The sequence below is a fragment of the Sciurus vulgaris genome (genome assembly GCF_902686455.1).
Source record: "Sciurus vulgaris genome assembly, chromosome: 16".
Lineage (NCBI taxonomy): Eukaryota > Metazoa > Chordata > Mammalia > Rodentia > Sciuridae > Sciurus > Sciurus vulgaris.
In genome coordinates this window covers 2,471,879-2,489,085 of record NC_136477.1, presented here as the reverse complement: position 1 = coordinate 2,489,085, position 17,207 = coordinate 2,471,879, and the positions used below count along the sequence as shown (strand labels likewise).

General features: G+C 68.6%; 1 protein-coding gene across 7 annotated transcripts in view; it reads left to right on the top strand.

Moving 5' to 3' along the window:
* PIP5K1C (phosphatidylinositol-4-phosphate 5-kinase type 1 gamma) overlaps window positions 1–17,207 on the top strand; it is a 32,668-nt gene that overhangs the window by 8,462 nt on the left and 6,999 nt on the right. For 2 of the 7 annotated variants that reach the window (XM_079115107.1, XM_079115105.1), the window contains exons 2-15: window positions 6,955–6,986; window positions 8,270–8,362; window positions 9,276–9,406; window positions 10,150–10,267; window positions 11,279–11,614; window positions 12,179–12,478; window positions 12,889–13,094; window positions 14,009–14,092; window positions 14,173–14,221; window positions 15,232–15,316; window positions 15,844–16,005; window positions 16,411–16,549; window positions 16,712–16,744; window positions 17,049–17,150. In XM_079115107.1, the coding sequence (XP_078971233.1) occupies window positions 6,955–6,986; window positions 8,270–8,362; window positions 9,276–9,406; window positions 10,150–10,267; window positions 11,279–11,614; window positions 12,179–12,478; window positions 12,889–13,094; window positions 14,009–14,092; window positions 14,173–14,221; window positions 15,232–15,316; window positions 15,844–16,005; window positions 16,411–16,549; window positions 16,712–16,744; window positions 17,049–17,150 (1,870 nt within the window). Of the gene's footprint in view, window positions 1–6,954; window positions 6,987–8,269; window positions 8,363–9,275; window positions 9,407–10,149; window positions 10,268–11,278; window positions 11,615–12,178; window positions 12,479–12,888; window positions 13,095–14,008; window positions 14,093–14,172; window positions 14,222–15,231; window positions 15,317–15,843; window positions 16,006–16,410; window positions 16,550–16,711; window positions 16,745–17,048; window positions 17,151–17,207 lie in introns of those variants that run through there. The other 5 variants (XM_079115109.1, XM_079115108.1, XM_079115106.1 and 2 more) reach the window with 4 other exon arrangements.

Below are 17,207 nucleotides of genomic sequence, written 5' to 3'. Positions count from 1 at the left end.
AAGTTCAGGCCACTTGGTAGCCCGGTGGCCGCAGGCAGAGCTGCAGCTCCAGAGTGCCCAGCCTGTGTCCTTGGGGCCTCCCCTGGGTGGGGACAGGCCAGTGTAGAGCCAGGCCGCCTAGGGCCAGGCACAGGGAGGCGGAGGAGGGCCAGGACGGGCAGGGCAGCTTGGGCGCTGTGGAGCCTGGGGGAGGCACAGGGGCGCTGGAACGGGCCGGGTGGCGGCCCAGCACCACACAGGGCCCGCCCCGTGCCAGGGGTGTCCCAGCAGCCTGGCCTCCAGGAGCTCCCAAGTGTGGAAGGGCAGCCATGGCCTGGGGTCCATGGGGCAGGCCGTCACCACCTCACTGCCCACCCCGTGTTCTCCTGGCTCTTGCTCCAGCCAGGGGACTGATGGTCAGCGGGGAAAGGCCAGGGGGGCCGTGCCAGGCCACACCCCCCGGCTTCACTCCCACGGGACCAAGCGTGCCCACGCGTGCCCGTGGGCTCCTGTTGTGTGACTGGCAAGCGCAGAGTGTGAGCGCAACCACGCCAGCTGGGCTCCGGGTCTGGGTCCAGCACTGGGCCGAAGACACCGGCTGACCCAGGTCTGAGGCTCTGCGGGTCCTCCTGGCACCTGGCACCGTGGCGGCTTCCGCACTGCGAGGGTCTGAGAGCCAGGTGGACCGGCGACCTCACCTGGGGTCGCAGGTCTGTAGCTGCACTCAGGTTGTGTGGCCTCGGCCTCCCTGTCCTCTGCAGGACGGGCCTCCCCCAGCACCAGCTCTTCCCGCGCAGGTCCCGCTGCTGAGGAGGTACAGGCCTGCAGCCTGCCCGGCCCTGCCCGGCCGAGTGAGGGCCGGGAGCCACCCGGGGTGCTGGGCTTCGGACGGCGTGGGGGCAGCTTTGCCCACAGGTAGCCATCGGCCTGGAGCAACCCCGTTCTTGTCCTCAGGCCTGGCCCCAGGCGCCAGGGTTTCCCAGTGCGTCCACTCTGGTGCTGGAGACCCGTGGTCACCCCTGACCTCTGCTTTGGTGACCTGGTTTACCCTGGCACCTCCCAGCATCCCATGCTCAAGCAGAATGAGTTGGGGTACAGAGACCCAGTCCTGGCCATGGGGACTGGATCAGGGTGGACGGTGATCTGAATGGGCCCTGGGGCTGTCTGTGGAACGGGCACAGTCTCAGGTCTCCCAGGATAACAAGCACCTGCCTTGGTGGGGTGAGGTCAGCAGAGAGGCCTGGAGCACTGAGAGGTAGGGAGATGGAAGCCTCTGGCCCCTGGATCCAGCCAGACCTGACGCCAGTCACTGCCCTCCTCAGTTACGCCAGGTCTGGAGCATCTCCTGAGGAGGGCAGGAGTTCTTTGTTGCACCTGGTCAGCCCACTTGCTGGGGTGGGGGTGATGTGCTCATGTGAGGGAAGGGTGTGGCTGTGTGCCAATAAGGTTTTATTTATAAAACGAGGCTGCGAGGCTTTGCTGGGCCTTGAGTTGAGAGGCGTGCCCCAATGCTCAAGCAGCCCAGGGAGCCATGGGGACCCTGCCTTCCCACTGCAACCTGGTAGCCAGGGAGTGGTTAGGATGGAGGCCAGCTGGGGACAGGCCTGGGACGGCGTGGTGGGAGGGCTGCCCCGCACAGGTGGCCAGCAGAGGAGGTGGACTGCAGGCCCCACAGCCCAGGCCAGGAGGGAGCTGGAACGGTCGAGGACCCAGAGAAGACGGTGGGGCCAGGGGCTTGCCCCCGCCCCGCAGCACCCAGGGGCCTGGGCTTTGCAGGCGTGAAGCCTTGAGCGGGGGCTTGGGGTTGGGAGGTGTCTGGGCCCCTGCATGGTGGGCAGCAGTGGGTGGGGTGCAGGCAGCCAGGTGTCACAGTGATGTGGGGAGCCCTGGGGGCCACTGCTCCCCAGGCCCAGCAGCAGAGCAGGAGCGGTGGGCCAGAGCCCCCTGCATGTAGCCGGGAAGGAGCCACATCCAGGCTGTGCTGGCCTTTGGCTGAGGCTTCTTCCTCGAGGAGCCCCGCCTAGGGAGGGGGACAGGTGGCCAGGGACAGCAGGACCTCGAGGCCAACATGTGGGAGCACATGGGCCTGGCTCCATCTGGACGCTGGGCTCCCTCTGTGATGCGGGGGCAGCGGGCAGGCGTCCACCGCTTGCCAGACCCAGCAACACCAGGAGCAGCCGTTCTAGGGTCCGGGTACCTCCTCTGTGGGCAGTGTCCCACACGCCCAGTCCTGAGTGTCCAGCCGTGTCCAGGATCCCTCAGGCCCCAAGCCCAGCAGCCATCTTGGTGGTGGACCCACTGTGCGCTGAGCAGGTGCCAGCCCACCTCCTGGGAAGACCCTGCGCTCCCTGGCTGCAGACTGCCCGCCTCACCATTGCCCTCCTCTCCGTCCCAGGCGTCTGCCTGGGTCCCCTCGCCTGCTGTCACTGTGCTCCTACTGTGTGCCTGGCATGGGGCCGGGTTGTGGGGGCGTAGCCACAGCAGGGCATCCCAAGTCTCCAGTCTCATGGGAAAGAGCAAGACGCTAAACGGAGTGACCCCAGATGGTGCCGCACTCGCCACGAGGAAACAAGTGGCAGGGGGCGGCTGCTGCAGTCAGTGTGGCCACCATGGCGAGCAACGGTCTCTTGGAGAGATGTCAGGCGAGCATCGGGCAGAGGCCCTGAGGCAGGAATGCCCCTCTCAGAGGCAGGGGCGGGCACCAGGGCCCCAGCCAGCTGGCGTCCGGTCTCCTGGGGCAGAAGGGTCCCCACAGCGCTGCAGAGCGTGGGAGCGTGGGGAAGGACTCTTAGGGAACTCAGAACACGGACGCGTCCACGCGCTGGGCGTGGGCACCTGCCCGTCCTGGCGTTACCCGTGCCCTCGCTCCAGCGGTGTGCTGGTGCCTCCCAGGTGCCCCCGCCCTCCTTCACAGCACGGGCAGCGCCAGGTGCGCTGTCCTTACTGTGTTCCAGAATCAGCTGCCCCCGGAGGCCTGAGTCCAAGAGGCAGCAGAAATCAGACCCAGTCCTGCTCAGTGGGACAGGTGGGGACAGCAGCTGCTGGGGTCTTGGTGCCCCTCAAGCCTGGGGAATATGACGGGTCCTCCCTGATTGGAGAGGACCGTCCCCACTGGACAGATAAAAGCCAGAGTGAAGCCAGCCAGGCCAGCTGTGGACACGGCAGGTGTGGGTGCCAGGCAGCTGCCTGCCCTGGTCCTCCTGGCACCGTGGCACGGCCTCGGCGTGTCCTCTGTGCCACCTCAGGCCGCCTTCTCCACTTTCTTTGGTGGCGATGCCTGGTCATCAGGCTCCGAGGGCCTCCGGGAACCCCGTCCCCACTCCTCCTGCTCCTCTTACTGTCGGACCCGCGCCTCCACCGCAGAGCCTCGTGGGCGCTCACCCCAGGGTGGACGCTCCGCCTCCCCTGCCCTGTCCTCTTAGCTGTGGCCAGTTTTGTGGGTGGTGCTGGGGGCTGGACCTCGGGCGCCTAGACCAGCTCCTGCAGAAAGGCTGCGTCGACCGCTCCTCAGCGCGGTGCGTGCTCCCGCGTGCTCCTGGGTGGCACGCGGGCCTCCCGTGTGCTGGGAGACCTCGACCCAGGGCCGTGCCCCGCCTGGCTCGGTACCCGGGTGCCTCCTGCGCTTAGGGCTGCTCTGGATCTGGAGGTCTCGCGCTCTGGGAGGCTCAGGTGTTTCCAAAGTGGCCATGGTGAGAAGAGGCGATTCAGGCCGGCTGTGACTGGACTGGGGCCCACGGGCGCCTGACGGCGGGGCAGGTGCGAAGGGGCCACGGTGCCAGGCCAGCGGGCCTGTCGTGGCGCCATCTCCAGGACTCACGCTGAACTGCGGGGCCGGGGCAGAGCCCGCTGGGTTGCCACAGCTGTGCACCAGGATGGAGGCCGCGAACGAGAGCGGGCCATGGCGAGGGTGATGAGGGGCCGTGGGAGGCGGGGACGTGAGGCCTCTCTGCTGGACTCCGGAGCCGGTCTGTGAGCAGGGAGGCAGGCTCCAGGCAGAGGGCGCAGCTGCCCAGAGGCCCGGGGAAGGACGGCCTGGCCTGTGGAGGCAGGGAGGAGCAGAGGTGGCGGGGGTGGCGGGGCAGAGCCGCGGCCGTGCCCGAGGCACAGGGTCCTTCGGGGCAGAGGGCAGAGCTGGAGTAAGGCTGGCCGAGCCCTGGCCCCGGGCGGCAGGGCCTCCCCTCTGCTCCCCTGCCCACCTCGCAGCCGCTCCATGTCGGAACACCCGCCCCGCAGCAGGGCCCTGGGACACGTGGCCCAGCATCAGCCCCCCACAGCGCCCAGCGGCCTGGGTCAGCAGGCGCCCGGGCCCAGCCCGCTGCTGTGCCTCCTGCGCGCCCCATCTAGCTCTGCTCCCACCTCTTCCTTCCCTGGGGCCTGGCCCCTCCACCCGTCTGGGCTCCGGTCTGCCTGCCCAACTCCGCCTGGCCCTGCTGACTCAGCAGCACAGCAGCCCCGGGGGGCTGTGGTGGCCCCAGCTCAGCTGAGGCCCGATGTGCCAAGAGGAAGCGACATCTGTCCGTCAGTCCGTCAGCAAACATAGATGGGGCCACACCCAGCCGGGGGACCAGGAAGGGGCGGTGGGTCAGGCGGCTGGCGAGGGCAGAGCACGAACAGAGGGACTGGCAGGGACAAGGGCCAGGGCCAGGCAGTGGGTGCCCGAGAGGGTCAGGAATGCCGAGGCGGGAGGGCTCATGCTGCAGGCCGGTCAGCTCTGGGCCCGTGGGAGGGGCAGGCCCGTCCCCCTGGAGCGCGGGATGTCTCCTGCTGGACCCAGGAGCTGCCCAGGGGCGCAGAGTGGGGGTGGCAGGGGTCCCCGCCGGATCCTGGTGGGAGCCAGGGAGGAAGGGGACTGGGGCTCACCCAGGCCCTGGCCGCCGGGTGGCCACCCACAGCGCAGCCCGGAGGTGGGCACCCAGCACAGCCGCCTCTGCTTCCCCTACCGCTATTTTTAGAATTTCATTTCCTCGAGCGCGTCGGTCACGACTCAGGCTGGGTGGAGCCCCTCAGGACGGTGGCCACTCACCGAGGCCTGCCCAGGCCCTTGGCGCTCCTGCCCTGCCTTCCTGGGCGTGCCGTGCAGGGGCGCAGAGCAGGGCCTGGCAGTTCGGGAGGCAGCGTCTGCTGGCCTGCCCTGGGGGTGCCCACGTGGGGCTGAGCTCCCGCCCAGGCCCCCAGCCCTGGACTCTGCGCCCAGGACTCGCCCTCCACGGGGCCTGCTGGGCTCCCTCACCTCCTACCGTTGTTTGCTCCAGCCGGCCCGAGTGGTCCCATTCCTGGCTCTGCGCCTGCCTGACAGTGCCCGGGGTGCCAGAGGAGGTGCCCAGGCAGGAGTGGGCTCCTGCGGCCACTGGGCCAGCTGACCGCAGCCTGGGCCTCAGGACAGTGGAAGCTTGTTCTCTTGGTCTGGAGCCCAGAAGGCTGCCCCACGGTGCCGTTGGGGCCGGAACCTGCCCAGGTCCGTCCCAGTGTCAGACGGTGGCCTCGCGCCTGCTCCTTGGTGGCATGGCGTCACCGTCCCTGCCTCTGCCTTCTGGTGACACCCGTCGCTTCCCCGTGGGGACGGTCATCCTGGGGGAACCAGGCCCATGCCACCGCACAGCCTCAGCCCGCTGGTCAGCCTCAGAGACGGTCAGGTCCTGGGGCTCCCCGGGGACAGGCACTCAGGAGCCCTGGGTGCAGGCCAGCAGGGCAGCGCCTTCCCCAGGCCAGTTCTGCCCCCAGCGTCCCCCTCAGACCGTGCACATGGCGCTTGGTGGGTCTCTGTGTGCCCAGTGAGGGCAGGGCACCGACTGGCCGGGGACCCGCGCGTGCAGGAGCCGGAGGCTCTGCAGGGCCAGGCCCACCCATGAGGACCAGCAGGGTGGCCCTGGCCACCCGCAGCCCCCGGCCTCTCCTCCTCCAGTGACCCCGGGAGGACCAGTCCCTCCCAGCCTGCTTTAGAGGGGGCCCCTCCCTGGCGCTGCCCCTGCCCCCTCAGGCTGGACGGCTCCGTCCTCACAGCCCCCCCAGAGCAGGGAGGCCTGGGCCAAGCCACTCCTGGCACCTGCAGCTCCTGTGCGGGCAGGCACGTGGCACTTGGGACCCTGTCCCAGCACTTGATCCCAGGACCTGGTCAGATGCCCTGGCCTCCCTGACCCTCAGTCTTCTCGTCTCTGAAGGGCAAGTGAGGAGCCCGCTCCCACGTCCTCAGGAGAATCCAGGCTGGGCTGTGGTTGGGTGGCGCCTGCACATGCCAGGCCCTGGGTCTACCCACAGCACTGCAGGAAAGAGAAAGTGACCCTGCTGGTGCCCAGGACGACGGCCACCTCCACCCTGGCTCTGGCAGGACACTGCTGTGTGTGGCACAGTGGCCCTCTCCTGCCAGTCCCCTTCCCTGAGGCGCAGACCTAGCCAGCGTCGCCTCCTCGGATGCGCCTCTCATCTGCCAGCCCCTTGGGCCAGGGGCTGCCAGGAACAGGGCAGAGCGGGAGTCCCCTGGCCCCTCCTGTGCCCGCCCCGTCCCCACAGGGCAGAGGGCCACAGGTGCTCAGCCCGGGGCACTGGCCAGTTCCCACTGACCACAGCCCCCAGCTGCTGCCTGGCCCTGGGGACCTGGCAGGGACTACGCTCCCGTCTCCTCCTGTTATCAGCTTCCCTGTGACGCCTGGGCCTGGTGGGTGGAGCTTGACCCCGGGTCCCCCCCACCCAGAGCCACGTCCGGCCCACTCCTGGGTCCTGGGGCGGCCCGAGGCCTGCAGTCGCCCAGCCTCTGCCACCTCTCGCCTGCTGTGGGGCTCCCAGCCCAGGGCGATGGTGGCAGGCGCTCAGGGCCCACACCTCTCCCCAGTGCCACCAGGCCGCGCAGCGCCAGGCTGCTCGGGGCTGCTGGGGCTCCGGGTGGTGACAGCGGGTACCCAGCGGGGCATCTGAGCTCCTGGAGACAGTGCGGGACGGGACGGGGGCTCTGCAGGCTGAACCGTGTCCTTCTCCCCTCAGGCCTGACCCAGAAGAAGTCGACCCCGTCAGAGGTGAGTCTCCAGGGGGCAAGGAGGACAGGGTGGCCGGCGGCTGTGGGTCCTTGGACAGCTTACTGCCCCTCTCTGGACCCAAGTGCCATTGAGGGTTGGTGGGCAGAGCGAGCCCGTGTCTGCCCTGCAGGGGTCAGGAACAGGCGGGGGTGGACCGTGCCCCTGCAGCTGGCCAGGCGGGCTGCCAGGCTGGGCGGGGGCCGTGACAGGCCTTGGGTCCACCTGAGCTGGGCGCTCCGGTCCAGCTGCTGCCAGGGTCCTGGAGTGTGCCTCCCGCAGCAGCGGTCACTCTGCACTCCACCCCACCTGCCAACCCCTTCGTCCCTCTTGGAGTCTCCCTAGGCTTCCTGGGCCACAGCCATCGTCCATCCAGCCCCCTTCATCCACGCTGCCTGTCCTAGCCTGGTGGCTGCACAAGGGTGGGTTGGTGCGGGTCAGTGTCCAGCGGGAGTGGAGCTCCTGGGCGGCTGTGAGGGGCAGGAGGCCCAGACCGCTGGGGAGCAGCCTGCGTGGCCAGCCGTGTGAGCCCCCGGCCTCCAGCAAACCCAGGAGAGCGGAAAGGGCTCTTCCACCTGGCAGGGACCACAGCTGCGTGTCCACCTGGGTGCAGCCCCTGGGCACCTCAGGGCAGGGGCCACTAGGGAGGAGTGTCATGCTGCAGGCCCAGCGCCCAGAGGACTGTGGTATCCGTCCCAAAGGGCCCCCTGATGGCCAGCAGGGGGTGTGTGCTGCTGCTCGCCGGGTCGAGGCCCAGGCCCTGAGGCCCAAGTCAGCTGGGCTCCCTGAGCGGCCAGGGTGGGCGCTGGTCCAAGGTCGGTGGCCGCCAGAGGGGCCAGGACCCAGCTCTGCCCATCCCCCGGCCGGCTGTGTCTCAGGTCTCTCTGGGGTCCCCAAGGGGTCCGTAGCTCACGCCACCTGCCCTCCAGCCTTCAGCAGCCTGGTCCACTCCCCGCCCAGGGCCTTCTTAAGAGGCACTGCCCTTGGACAGCAGCCGTCATGACGGGGCAGCTCCTGGTCTGCATAGTGGAGGTCTGGCAGTGTGGCCCAGGGCCCTCTCCCGGCCCGCGAGGGTGGGCTGCCTGTCCTGGCAGCTCTCCTCTGGAGTGAGCGCTGTGGCTGTCTGTGCTGGACACTGGCCCGGACAGCCGCCTGCCCTGCCTGCGGCCCACCACCTCCCTAGTCCCAGCTGGCCTGGGCAGGCCCCGCAGGCACCGCCTCTGGCCCTCGCCAGGTTCCCAGGGCCCAGGCTCCTGGTCCACTTGACTCCTGTTTCTTTGTTCCAGGCCCTGTCAACGACGGGACAGCCCGGCCCTGGCCACGGGAAGAAGTTGGGTCATCGCGGCGTGGATGCGTCTGGAGAGACCACCTATAAGAAGGTTCCCTTTCTGCCCTCGGCGGCGGGCGGCTCGGGGCACGGGGTCAGGCGTGCACTGTGGCGTGAAGGCTGGAGGCTCGGGAGGCCCAGCCCAGGCAGGGGCCTGTGTGCGGTCCTGTCGGGTGACCTTCAGGCCCCAGGACAGGAGCGCTGGGACCAGTCGGGGCGCCAGGGTCTGTGCCAGGGCTGCCCTGGGCTTGGAGTGCAGGTGATCAGCAGGGAGGAGCGTGCCTTGGGCTGGCATAGGTGGCCCAGGGGACCCAGGCCTGCAGGCAGCACTGCCCCTGCTGTCACGGAGCCCCAGAGGACAGGGTGGCGGAGCCCAGGTCTGGAGACGGTGCAGCTGCTCCCTGTGGAGCACTGGGGCCCCAGTGAGCGCAGTGGTCATGCTGCCATCCCAGCGACTTGGGAGGCTGGGTCAGGAGGAGGATGGCAGGCCGGAGGCCAGCCTTGGCAGCTTTCAAGACCCTGTTTCAGAATCACAGGCTGAGCTGGCTCCGTGGTGGAGCCTGCGGTTCAAGTCCCGGCACTGCAGGAGAGCGGGGAGGGTGGGCTGGGCGTACCGCTGGGGGGCAGCGGTCAGCACCTGCCCCGCCACACGGGCCCCAGCCCCATCCAGCACTGAAAAGCAACAGGACCTCCTGGCAGTGGACTGAGCCCTGCCGAGCCAGGGCAGCGGGGCTCGGGCACCGGGGCTTCCAGGACCTAGCCAGAAACGGACTCTGGGGCTGTGGAGTCGGGCCGGGCCCTGCTGGCGGCGTGGCTGGTTCCCTCCCCTGCAGGGCCGTGGCTGCATGGACCCCACGCTGGGGGCAGTTGTGCCAGGGGCTGGCTGCAGGCTGAGCCATGGAGCGTCCCGGGCCCGGGCTGTGGCCAGAAGCCCCTACCGGGGCCTGATGCCCGTGTCCCTGCAGACCACCTCGTCCACCCTGAAGGGGGCCATCCAGCTGGGCATCGGCTACACTGTGGGCAACCTCAGCTCCAAGCCAGAGCGCGACGTGCTCATGCAGGACTTCTACGTGGTGGAGAGCATCTTCTTCCCCAGGTGGGCGGCTGGGCTCTCCTGCGCGCAGTGCAGCCCCCTCCTGAGGACAGCAGCAGGCCTCTCCTGGCGTCCGGGGCTCTGAGTCCCAGCCCTCCAGGAGTCAGCACTGGCTGTGCTGGGTCACTGGTCCAGGCCGATTCTAAGAGAGAAGCAATGGTCAGGGGCGGCTCAGGTGGAGCCCTTGCCTGGCTCCCCTGAGGCCCTGAGTCCGTCCCAGGCACCACAAAAAGACCCAAGAAAAGGTGGAAGCTTGTTTCTGTCTCATCTAAAGATACCCATAGGCAATCCCTGGGCTGGTCAAGTGGGTTCGTGGTGTTGGTTCCTTCTAGTTACTGTGCTTTGTTATCCTCCATGTGTGGCTTCTGTAACCAGCAGTCCCTTGGTGGCTGCCCAAGCTCCTGCCATCACATCTGCATTCCGGCAGCAGGAGGGATGAGAGGAAAAGGGTCCACCAGTAAATAGTGTGTTCCCCTCATGTCTCATTGGCCAAGTAGAGTCACGTGGCCATGCCTAGCTGCAAAAGAGGGTGGGCGGTGTCGTCTACCCTAGCAGCCACGTACTCAGGAACATGGTGGGCTCTGTGGCTAATGAGAGGAGGGGTGGGGCTGCTGGGAACGCCCGGGACTGGCCACAGCGCCTCTGTCCCAGCAGGAGCCCTGTGGACTGGTGGGACTGGGCACTGGGACCAGAGGGAGGCACCCAGGAGCCGCCGTCCTCATGGAGCCCCGCGTCCTCCTCCACAGCGAAGGCAGCAACCTCACCCCCGCCCACCACTTCCAGGACTTCCGGTTCAAGACCTATGCGCCCGTCGCCTTCCGCTACTTCCGGGAGCTCTTCGGGATCCGGCCGGACGACTACTTGGTGAGTGAGCGGCAGCCCTGGGGCAGCGGGGTCAGGGCCACGAGCCCACCCACGGGAGCGTCCGCTTGTCGGCCTGCACGGCAGGCCCCGGTCTCATGGCCAGGATGGCCATCCTTGCCTGCACCCCGTCAGCTGGCCGCAGGGTCGCAGGCCACGGACTCGGGCGGCGGGCAGAAGGCAGAGGGCCTGGGCGGCTCGTTCCCACCGCCCGCCCTGCTCCAGTACCCTGCTGGGTCCCACCCATGGCAGAGCCAGTGGCTGGCCATTGGCTGGCCATCGGGTGGCCCTCTGCAGTCCTCCCCTGCGCTCCTGGGGTCTGGTTGAGGGGCTGCCGGGCGGCCCCCGGGCACTGCTGCCCCGGACCTGCTGAGGCCACGTGGGGCGCGTGGCCCACCCAGCCTTCCCCTCCCCTGGGGATGCGCCCAGCGCCCCCGCGAGCTCAGGAGGGCGTGCAGAGGACCTGGTGCGGAGCCTGGTCCCAAGGCCGGGGTGTCGGGCTGTGGCGGGGCTCTGGCTCTCCTGTCGCGGGGGCCAGCACACAGACGGAGACGGGGGCACCGAGGCTCTGCTGGCACTAGGGAGAAGCAAGTTCCCTCGGCGCCAGGCGGCTGGGCGGGCCCTTCCTCGCCCGCGGTCTGTCCAGGGGAGGCTACGGGGCCTGCACGGGGGGGCCCTGGGGCCCAGTGTGGCCTCTGCTCTCCGTGGGTTTTGTGGCTCGTAGCTGTGGGTGAGGAGAGGACAGACAGATGGCCAAGGCCTCTCCCAGCCCTCCACACCCTCCCGGTGTGCGGGGAAGGTGGACCGAGGACAGGAAGGTGCAGCAACGTCCGTGGGGTGCAGGGAGGGACGAGCCACACGGCTCCTGCCGTGGTACAGCTTCCATCCCAGAGTTGCCTCATGGCCCATTGTGGCTCCTGGGTCTGCAGCTCTCAGCTCAGCGTCCCAGGATAGGTAGGAGAGGAGATAGGTAGGAGAGGACAGCAGCTGCGCCAGCCCTCTGTCCCGTTTCAGCCCTCCCCGAAGCCCACTCCAGCTTCCGCTCGCGCCTCCTGGGGCAGCGCTGATGACCCCCCAGCCATAGGGGCACCTGAGAACAGGTCTCAGCCCCTGCCCCTCAGCCGCCTCCCTCGCCGCGAGGCGCGCGTCCTGGGCCGCCGGCAGTTTCGGCGAGGCCGGCGCTGCCCTGTCTTCCAGTACTCCCTGTGCAACGAGCCGCTCATCGAGCTGTCCAACCCGGGGGCCAGCGGCTCCCTGTTCTACGTCACCAGCGACGACGAGTTCATCATCAAGACCGTCATGCACAAGGAGGCCGAGTTCCTGCAGAAACTGCTGCCCGGCTACTACATGGTGCGCCTGCCGCCGTGCGCCCCAGTGGCCCTCTGGCCAGGGGAGGGGGGACACTGGCAGCCCCCCGCCCCCACTGCATGAGGCTTGGGTCCCAGGAGTCCTGTGCCTGGGCAGCAGCGTCGCTGGGTGACCCCCAGGGCTGAGCGGTGGTGACTCAGGCAGGGGGCAGGGATGGGCCGCCAGCTGGTGCCTCACAGCAGACCGGCTGCTTGGGTGGGCATGGGTGGGCTCTGTCCCCCTCTCGGCCCTGGGGAGGGACGGGTGGGAGCGGAGCCCCACTGCTGGCTGCAGGCTGGCGGCCCCTCCCCTGCAGAGCCTGGGGCCAGGACGGGAACCGGGGCCTGCGCCTCAGTGTCCCTGCTGGTCGTCCCCTGCTGTACGCCGAGGGCGAAGCTTGGGCTCCCTCGTGGGGGCTGCAGCATGGTCTGTAGGACCAGAGGGCCTTGCCTCCTGAGCCAGGCCTGGAAAGGTCCGGGGGCAGCGGGAGGCGGTGGGCGCAGACCTGGGCCCCCGAGGAGGGAGGCAGCAGGCCACGTGGTTCTGAGGCTACCACCTCGCCGATAGAACCTCAACCAGAACCCGCGGACGCTGCTGCCCAAGTTCTACGGGCTGTACTGCGTGCAGTCAGGGGGCAAGAACATCCGCGTGGTGGTCATGAACAACGTGCTGCCGCGCGTGGTCAAGATGCACCTCAAGTTCGACCTCAAGGGCTCCACGCACAAGCGGCGGGCCAGCCGGAAGGAGAAGGAGAAGAGCGCACCCACCTACAAGGACCTGGACTTCATGCAGGACATGCCCGAGGGGCTGCTGCTGGACGCCGACACCTTCAGCGCCCTGGTCAAGACGCTGCAGCGCGACTGCCTGGTGAGGCTGCCCATCCCCACAGAGCCCGGGCCCTGTGTCAGGGCAGCGGGCCCCCCCACCAGGCAGGCAAGGCCCCTGGGGAAGCTGCGTTGCTGCCAGTGGAGAGCAGGACATGGCCCTGCCCAGCCCTGGTGGCCTCACCTAGGCCCAGGCACGCAGGCTGCCTGTCCTCAGAGCTGAGGAGTGGAGGCTGCGGCCTCGCTGACTCCCAGGTCCCTTCCAGATGCAGCCTGGCCCTCAACCTGTCAGCCACCCTGCTCCATAGGGGTGGGCACTTGCCCTGGGTCACAGGCCACGCGAGGGAGCGCTTCCAGGTCGGGCCACACCCCAGGCTGTCACCTGAGCCCCGGGGACCCTCTGGGGTGGGCACTAGGCCTGCGGCCAGCCACGTCCAGCATGCTGTCCCCCAGGTGCTGGAGAGCTTCAAGATCATGGACTACAGCCTGCTGCTGGGCGTGCACAACATTGACCAGCACGAGCGTGAGCGGCAGGCCCAGGGCGCCCAGAGCGCCTCGGACGAGAAGCGGCCCGTGGGCCAGAAGGCGCTCTACTCCACTGCCATGGAGTCCATCCAGGGCGGGGCCGCCCGCGGCGAGGCCATCGAGACCGACGACACGTAGGTGGCCGGTCCTCGCCCGCGCCCCTTGCGGGAGGGTGACCGTGGCACCGTGCGTGGGCAGAACATCCCGAGACACCTCCCAGTGCTGTGGAAGGTGGCGCCCGCCCCCGCCCTGAGGGAGGTGGCGTTCGGGCCCTGGTAGTGAATGGGGCCAGCTGCTCCCCTGGAGGGCGTGCCAGGCCCTGCAGGTGCTGTGCAGCGGCCCTGCCTCCGTCTCTGCATGCGAGGGTGGCTGTACGCGTCCCAGGTGTCACCCCAGGGGCGAGGTGGACCAGTATTTGTGACCCCGTCAGGGTGGAACCTCATCCCAGCAGCACCTGGGCACTTTGCACTGACCATGGGAGGCCACCCAGAGCGGCCACGTGTGCCCAGTTCAGCCCCGGGGCCCTGGAGGACAGTGGTGCCCACTTCCTGCTCAGGAGGAGAGGGCTGGGGCCAGGACCAGGGTGCCCCCGGGGCGGGCGCAGGTACCCTAGGTCCCCGGCTGTGGCAGGGCATTGGAGGAACAGCCTGGGGCCCCGTGGCATAGGGGGTGCGGGCCTGGCACGGCTGTGCCCTAAGACGGTGGTCTTGGCGTCCGTAGGGTCCTCGGGGCCAGCAGGGAGCAGGTGAGCTCAGCCCTGCCTGGTGTGGCGTGACAGCCTGGGTCGGCCCTGGGGTCTGGCTCGCGGTGGCTCTGGGACAGCTCGCCCGCCGGACCTCACTAACTGCACCGCAGCAGGGCCTGGGTGTGGCCGCCTGTGACTAACGCGGGCGCGGGTGCTGGTGCTGGCCTGCGCCGGGTGGGGCCCCGGGCAGTCCCAGCCTGGAGGAGGGGCAGGACTCGGGCTGCCCAGCGGCTGCAGGCTGGGTGCCGGGACCCTCAGCTGCCCCCCAAGCGGGTGGCCCCCTGACTGCGCCCCTCCCCGCAGGATGGGCGGCATCCCGGCTGTGAATGGCCGCGGGGAGCGGCTGCTGCTGCACGTGGGCATCATCGACATCCTGCAGTCCTACAGGTGCGCCCGCCCGCGGGGCCCGGGAGGCCTGGGCGGCCTGGGCCAGGGCTGGGTGCTGACCCACGGCCCCTGTCCTGCAGGTTCATCAAGAAGCTGGAGCACACCTGGAAGGCCCTGGTGCACGACGGGGTGCGTGGCTGCTGCTGCCTCTGCCCGTCCCCCAGGCCAGGCAGGGGCGGGGCCCCGGGGAGGGGACCCTAGGCCCAGGCTGAGCGGGCAGGGCTCCTTGGGACAGCTGATTTGTAAGTCAGTGTCCACCGGTGAGGCATGCAGCCACCCATGAGCACTGTGGGTGAGGTGGCCAGATTCCCTTAACACGAAGACTACAAGGACCACACGCCCGGGGCCCGGGCCCCCTGGTCTGCCCCTCAGGCGCCACTCCAGTCTTCTCTGAGGACTGAGGCCCACCACGGTCTTGGCTGGGTGGTGGGCTCTCCTTCCACAGCCCCCACATGGGCCAGTTCTGACCAGCGTAGCCATAGCACCTCAGGGATCCTGGCCTTGACTGGGGAGCTGCTGGCCCCGGGGGGTGGAGGCAGGGGCGCTGCTTGTCACCCTGCATGCTGCAGGATGGCCCCTGTCCAACCCAGCCTCTTCAGACCCCCGAGTTTGAGAATGGTGCTGTGGACCGGGGTGGACGGCAGGGCCTCTGCTGTAAAGTGCAGGCTCCCTGCTGGTGTAAATCTACCATTGTGCTCTGGCCATGGCCTCCTGGTGCTGGGACCCCCGGTCTGCCCAGTACCAAGGAGTGGTACCATCTGTTGCTGGTCACGAGAGTGGCCAGAGACCCGGTGCGTGGAGGTCTGCCAGGAACGCCTGTGGGCAAAGCCGGCTTCAGGCGGAGCTCTGCCCACGCCTGCCGTAGGTCTGCTGGTTTCCTGGATATGTACTCGTGCCCTGGTGCACAAAGCAAAGACGCAAGTGTCTGTAGTGGGAAGACTTCCTTCCCGTTCCCTGCCACCCGGTTTCCAGCGGGAGCTACTGCTGCCTGTCCCGCGTCCCCTCTCTAGAAGCCACAGCACCATTTAAGCAGAAGGCGCCTCTGTCCCAACGTGGCACCTGTCCAGGGCTGCCCTCACAGGGAGTGTCCACAGCAGCTCACCCAAACCCTAACCCCTTGGGCGCCCCTTCCCTTACAGGACACAGTGTCCGTGCACCGCCCCAGCTTCTATGCAGAACGCTTTTTCAAGTTCATGAGCAATACAGTCTTTCGGAAGAATTCCTGTGAGTTGCCTGAGCCCTGCTGGGTAGGAGGGACTCCAGAGCACTGGGCTGGGTAGGGGACAGGGAATCCAAGGCCCAGAGCACAGGGGCTAAGTCCCTTAACTGTGTTGCTGCTGTCCAGGCCACTGGCCCAGAGATGCTGAGAAACCCGCCTAGGTCACACAGCGGGCAAGGGTGGAGAGCTGAGTTGCAGCGCCCCCAAGGCCCATGGAGTCCACCTGACGGTGGGGGCTGCCGTAAAGTCCTGCTATCGCTAGGTTGATCGCAGAAGCTGCTTCTGCTCTTTCTGGCCCCCACCCCAGAGGAAAAACCTGGTGCTGGGTCCCCAGGAGTCCGAGGGAAGCAGAGTGGGGTCAGCAGGAGGTACTCAGCCTCCCTGGCACCTGTGGTGGCCCTTCCCTGACCTGGAGGGACAGGCAGACAGGGGCAGGACAGTGGTGTGGCGTGGGCAGCTGATGCATACCGGGTGGACCTGGAGGGCACTGCGCAGCGGGGCTCCCAGCACAGATGCCCGCCCTCCCTCGCAGCCCTGAAGTCCTCACCGTCCAAGAAGGGCCGAGGTGCCTTGCTGGCCGCCAAGCCCCTGGGGCCCACTGCTGCCTTCTCCGCCAGCCAGATCCCCAGCGAGCGCGAGGATGCCCAGTACGACCTGCGGGGCGCCCGCAGCTACCCCACGCTGGAGGACGAAGGTGACTGCCAGGAAGAGCAGGGCCTCAGTGCAGCCAGCCCATGCTGGGGGGTCAGGGGGGCCTGGGAGCAAGAGCCGCATGGAGGACGGAGCACAGAGGACGTGTCCCTGTCACCGGAGGGGAACAGGGATGTTGCCAGAGAAAGCACTGCATGGGTCCTCCCCGTGGCCCCCACCCCAAGGGTTCCAGGCCGGACCGGGCTGGTGTGCGCAGGCGCGAGGGAGCCGCAGGGCGGCTGCCCGCTGCTCACGCCTCCTGCCTCCTGCCTCCTGCGGGCGTATTCAGCACACTTGCCTCCACGGGCCAGGGCAGGACGGGAGGTGGGAGGTCGGGCGGGACATGCGGCCTCAGGGCCGCAGGGGTGTGGCAGCAGCTCCAGGAGGTGTCTAACGCCCCTCCATGCAGGCCGGCCCGACCTCCTGCCCTGCACGCCACCCTCATTTGAGGAGGCCACCACCGCCTCCATCGCCACAACCCTGTCGTCCACCTCCCTCTCCATCCCCGAGCGGTCCCCCTCGGAGTCCTCGGAGCAGCCTCGGTACAGGTGGGCGGGGCTGGTGGGAGGGGCTTGCCGCCGTGGGGGCGGGGCAGTGGGCTGGTGGGAGGAGCATCTGGCGGGCCGGTGGGCGGTGGGCGCTGTGGTCTCCATCCTGGGCTCTCCTGGGCGGGACTTGGGCCCCCTTCACCTGCTGCACTCTCTCCGTAGGCGGCGCACGCAGTCCTCCGGACAGGATGGCCGGTGAGACCCCAGCCCCTCCGTGGTGCCCCAGCTACCCCCTCCGACGCCAGCGATCTTTGCCCTCTGGTCTTGGCGCAGAGATTGAGTGCTCACACCCTGCTGCCAGTGTGCTGATCCTCCGCAGGAGCAGGGGGACTGCTGTGCCCCACACCTGCTGTGCCAAGGGCCCTGCTGAGCACCAGGGTCACAGAGGAGCCAGGCTCAAGCAGGGACTCCCCACAGGGCTGGCTTGTGGGGCCCTGGACCTGAAGTGACAGGGGTGCTCCTGGGTGGGGGGCCTGCCTCAGCTCCCCATTGCCTGCAGGCCCCAGCAGGAGCCGCACGTGGAAGAGGACCTGCAGGTCACGGTGCAGGCAGAGCCCACGTGCAGCGTGGAGGTGATGGTCCCCAAGGAGGAGGACACAGGGTGAGTGCAGGCCTCCCGCAGGAGGAGGGGCCAATGGCCTGGCGTTTTCTTACTGGT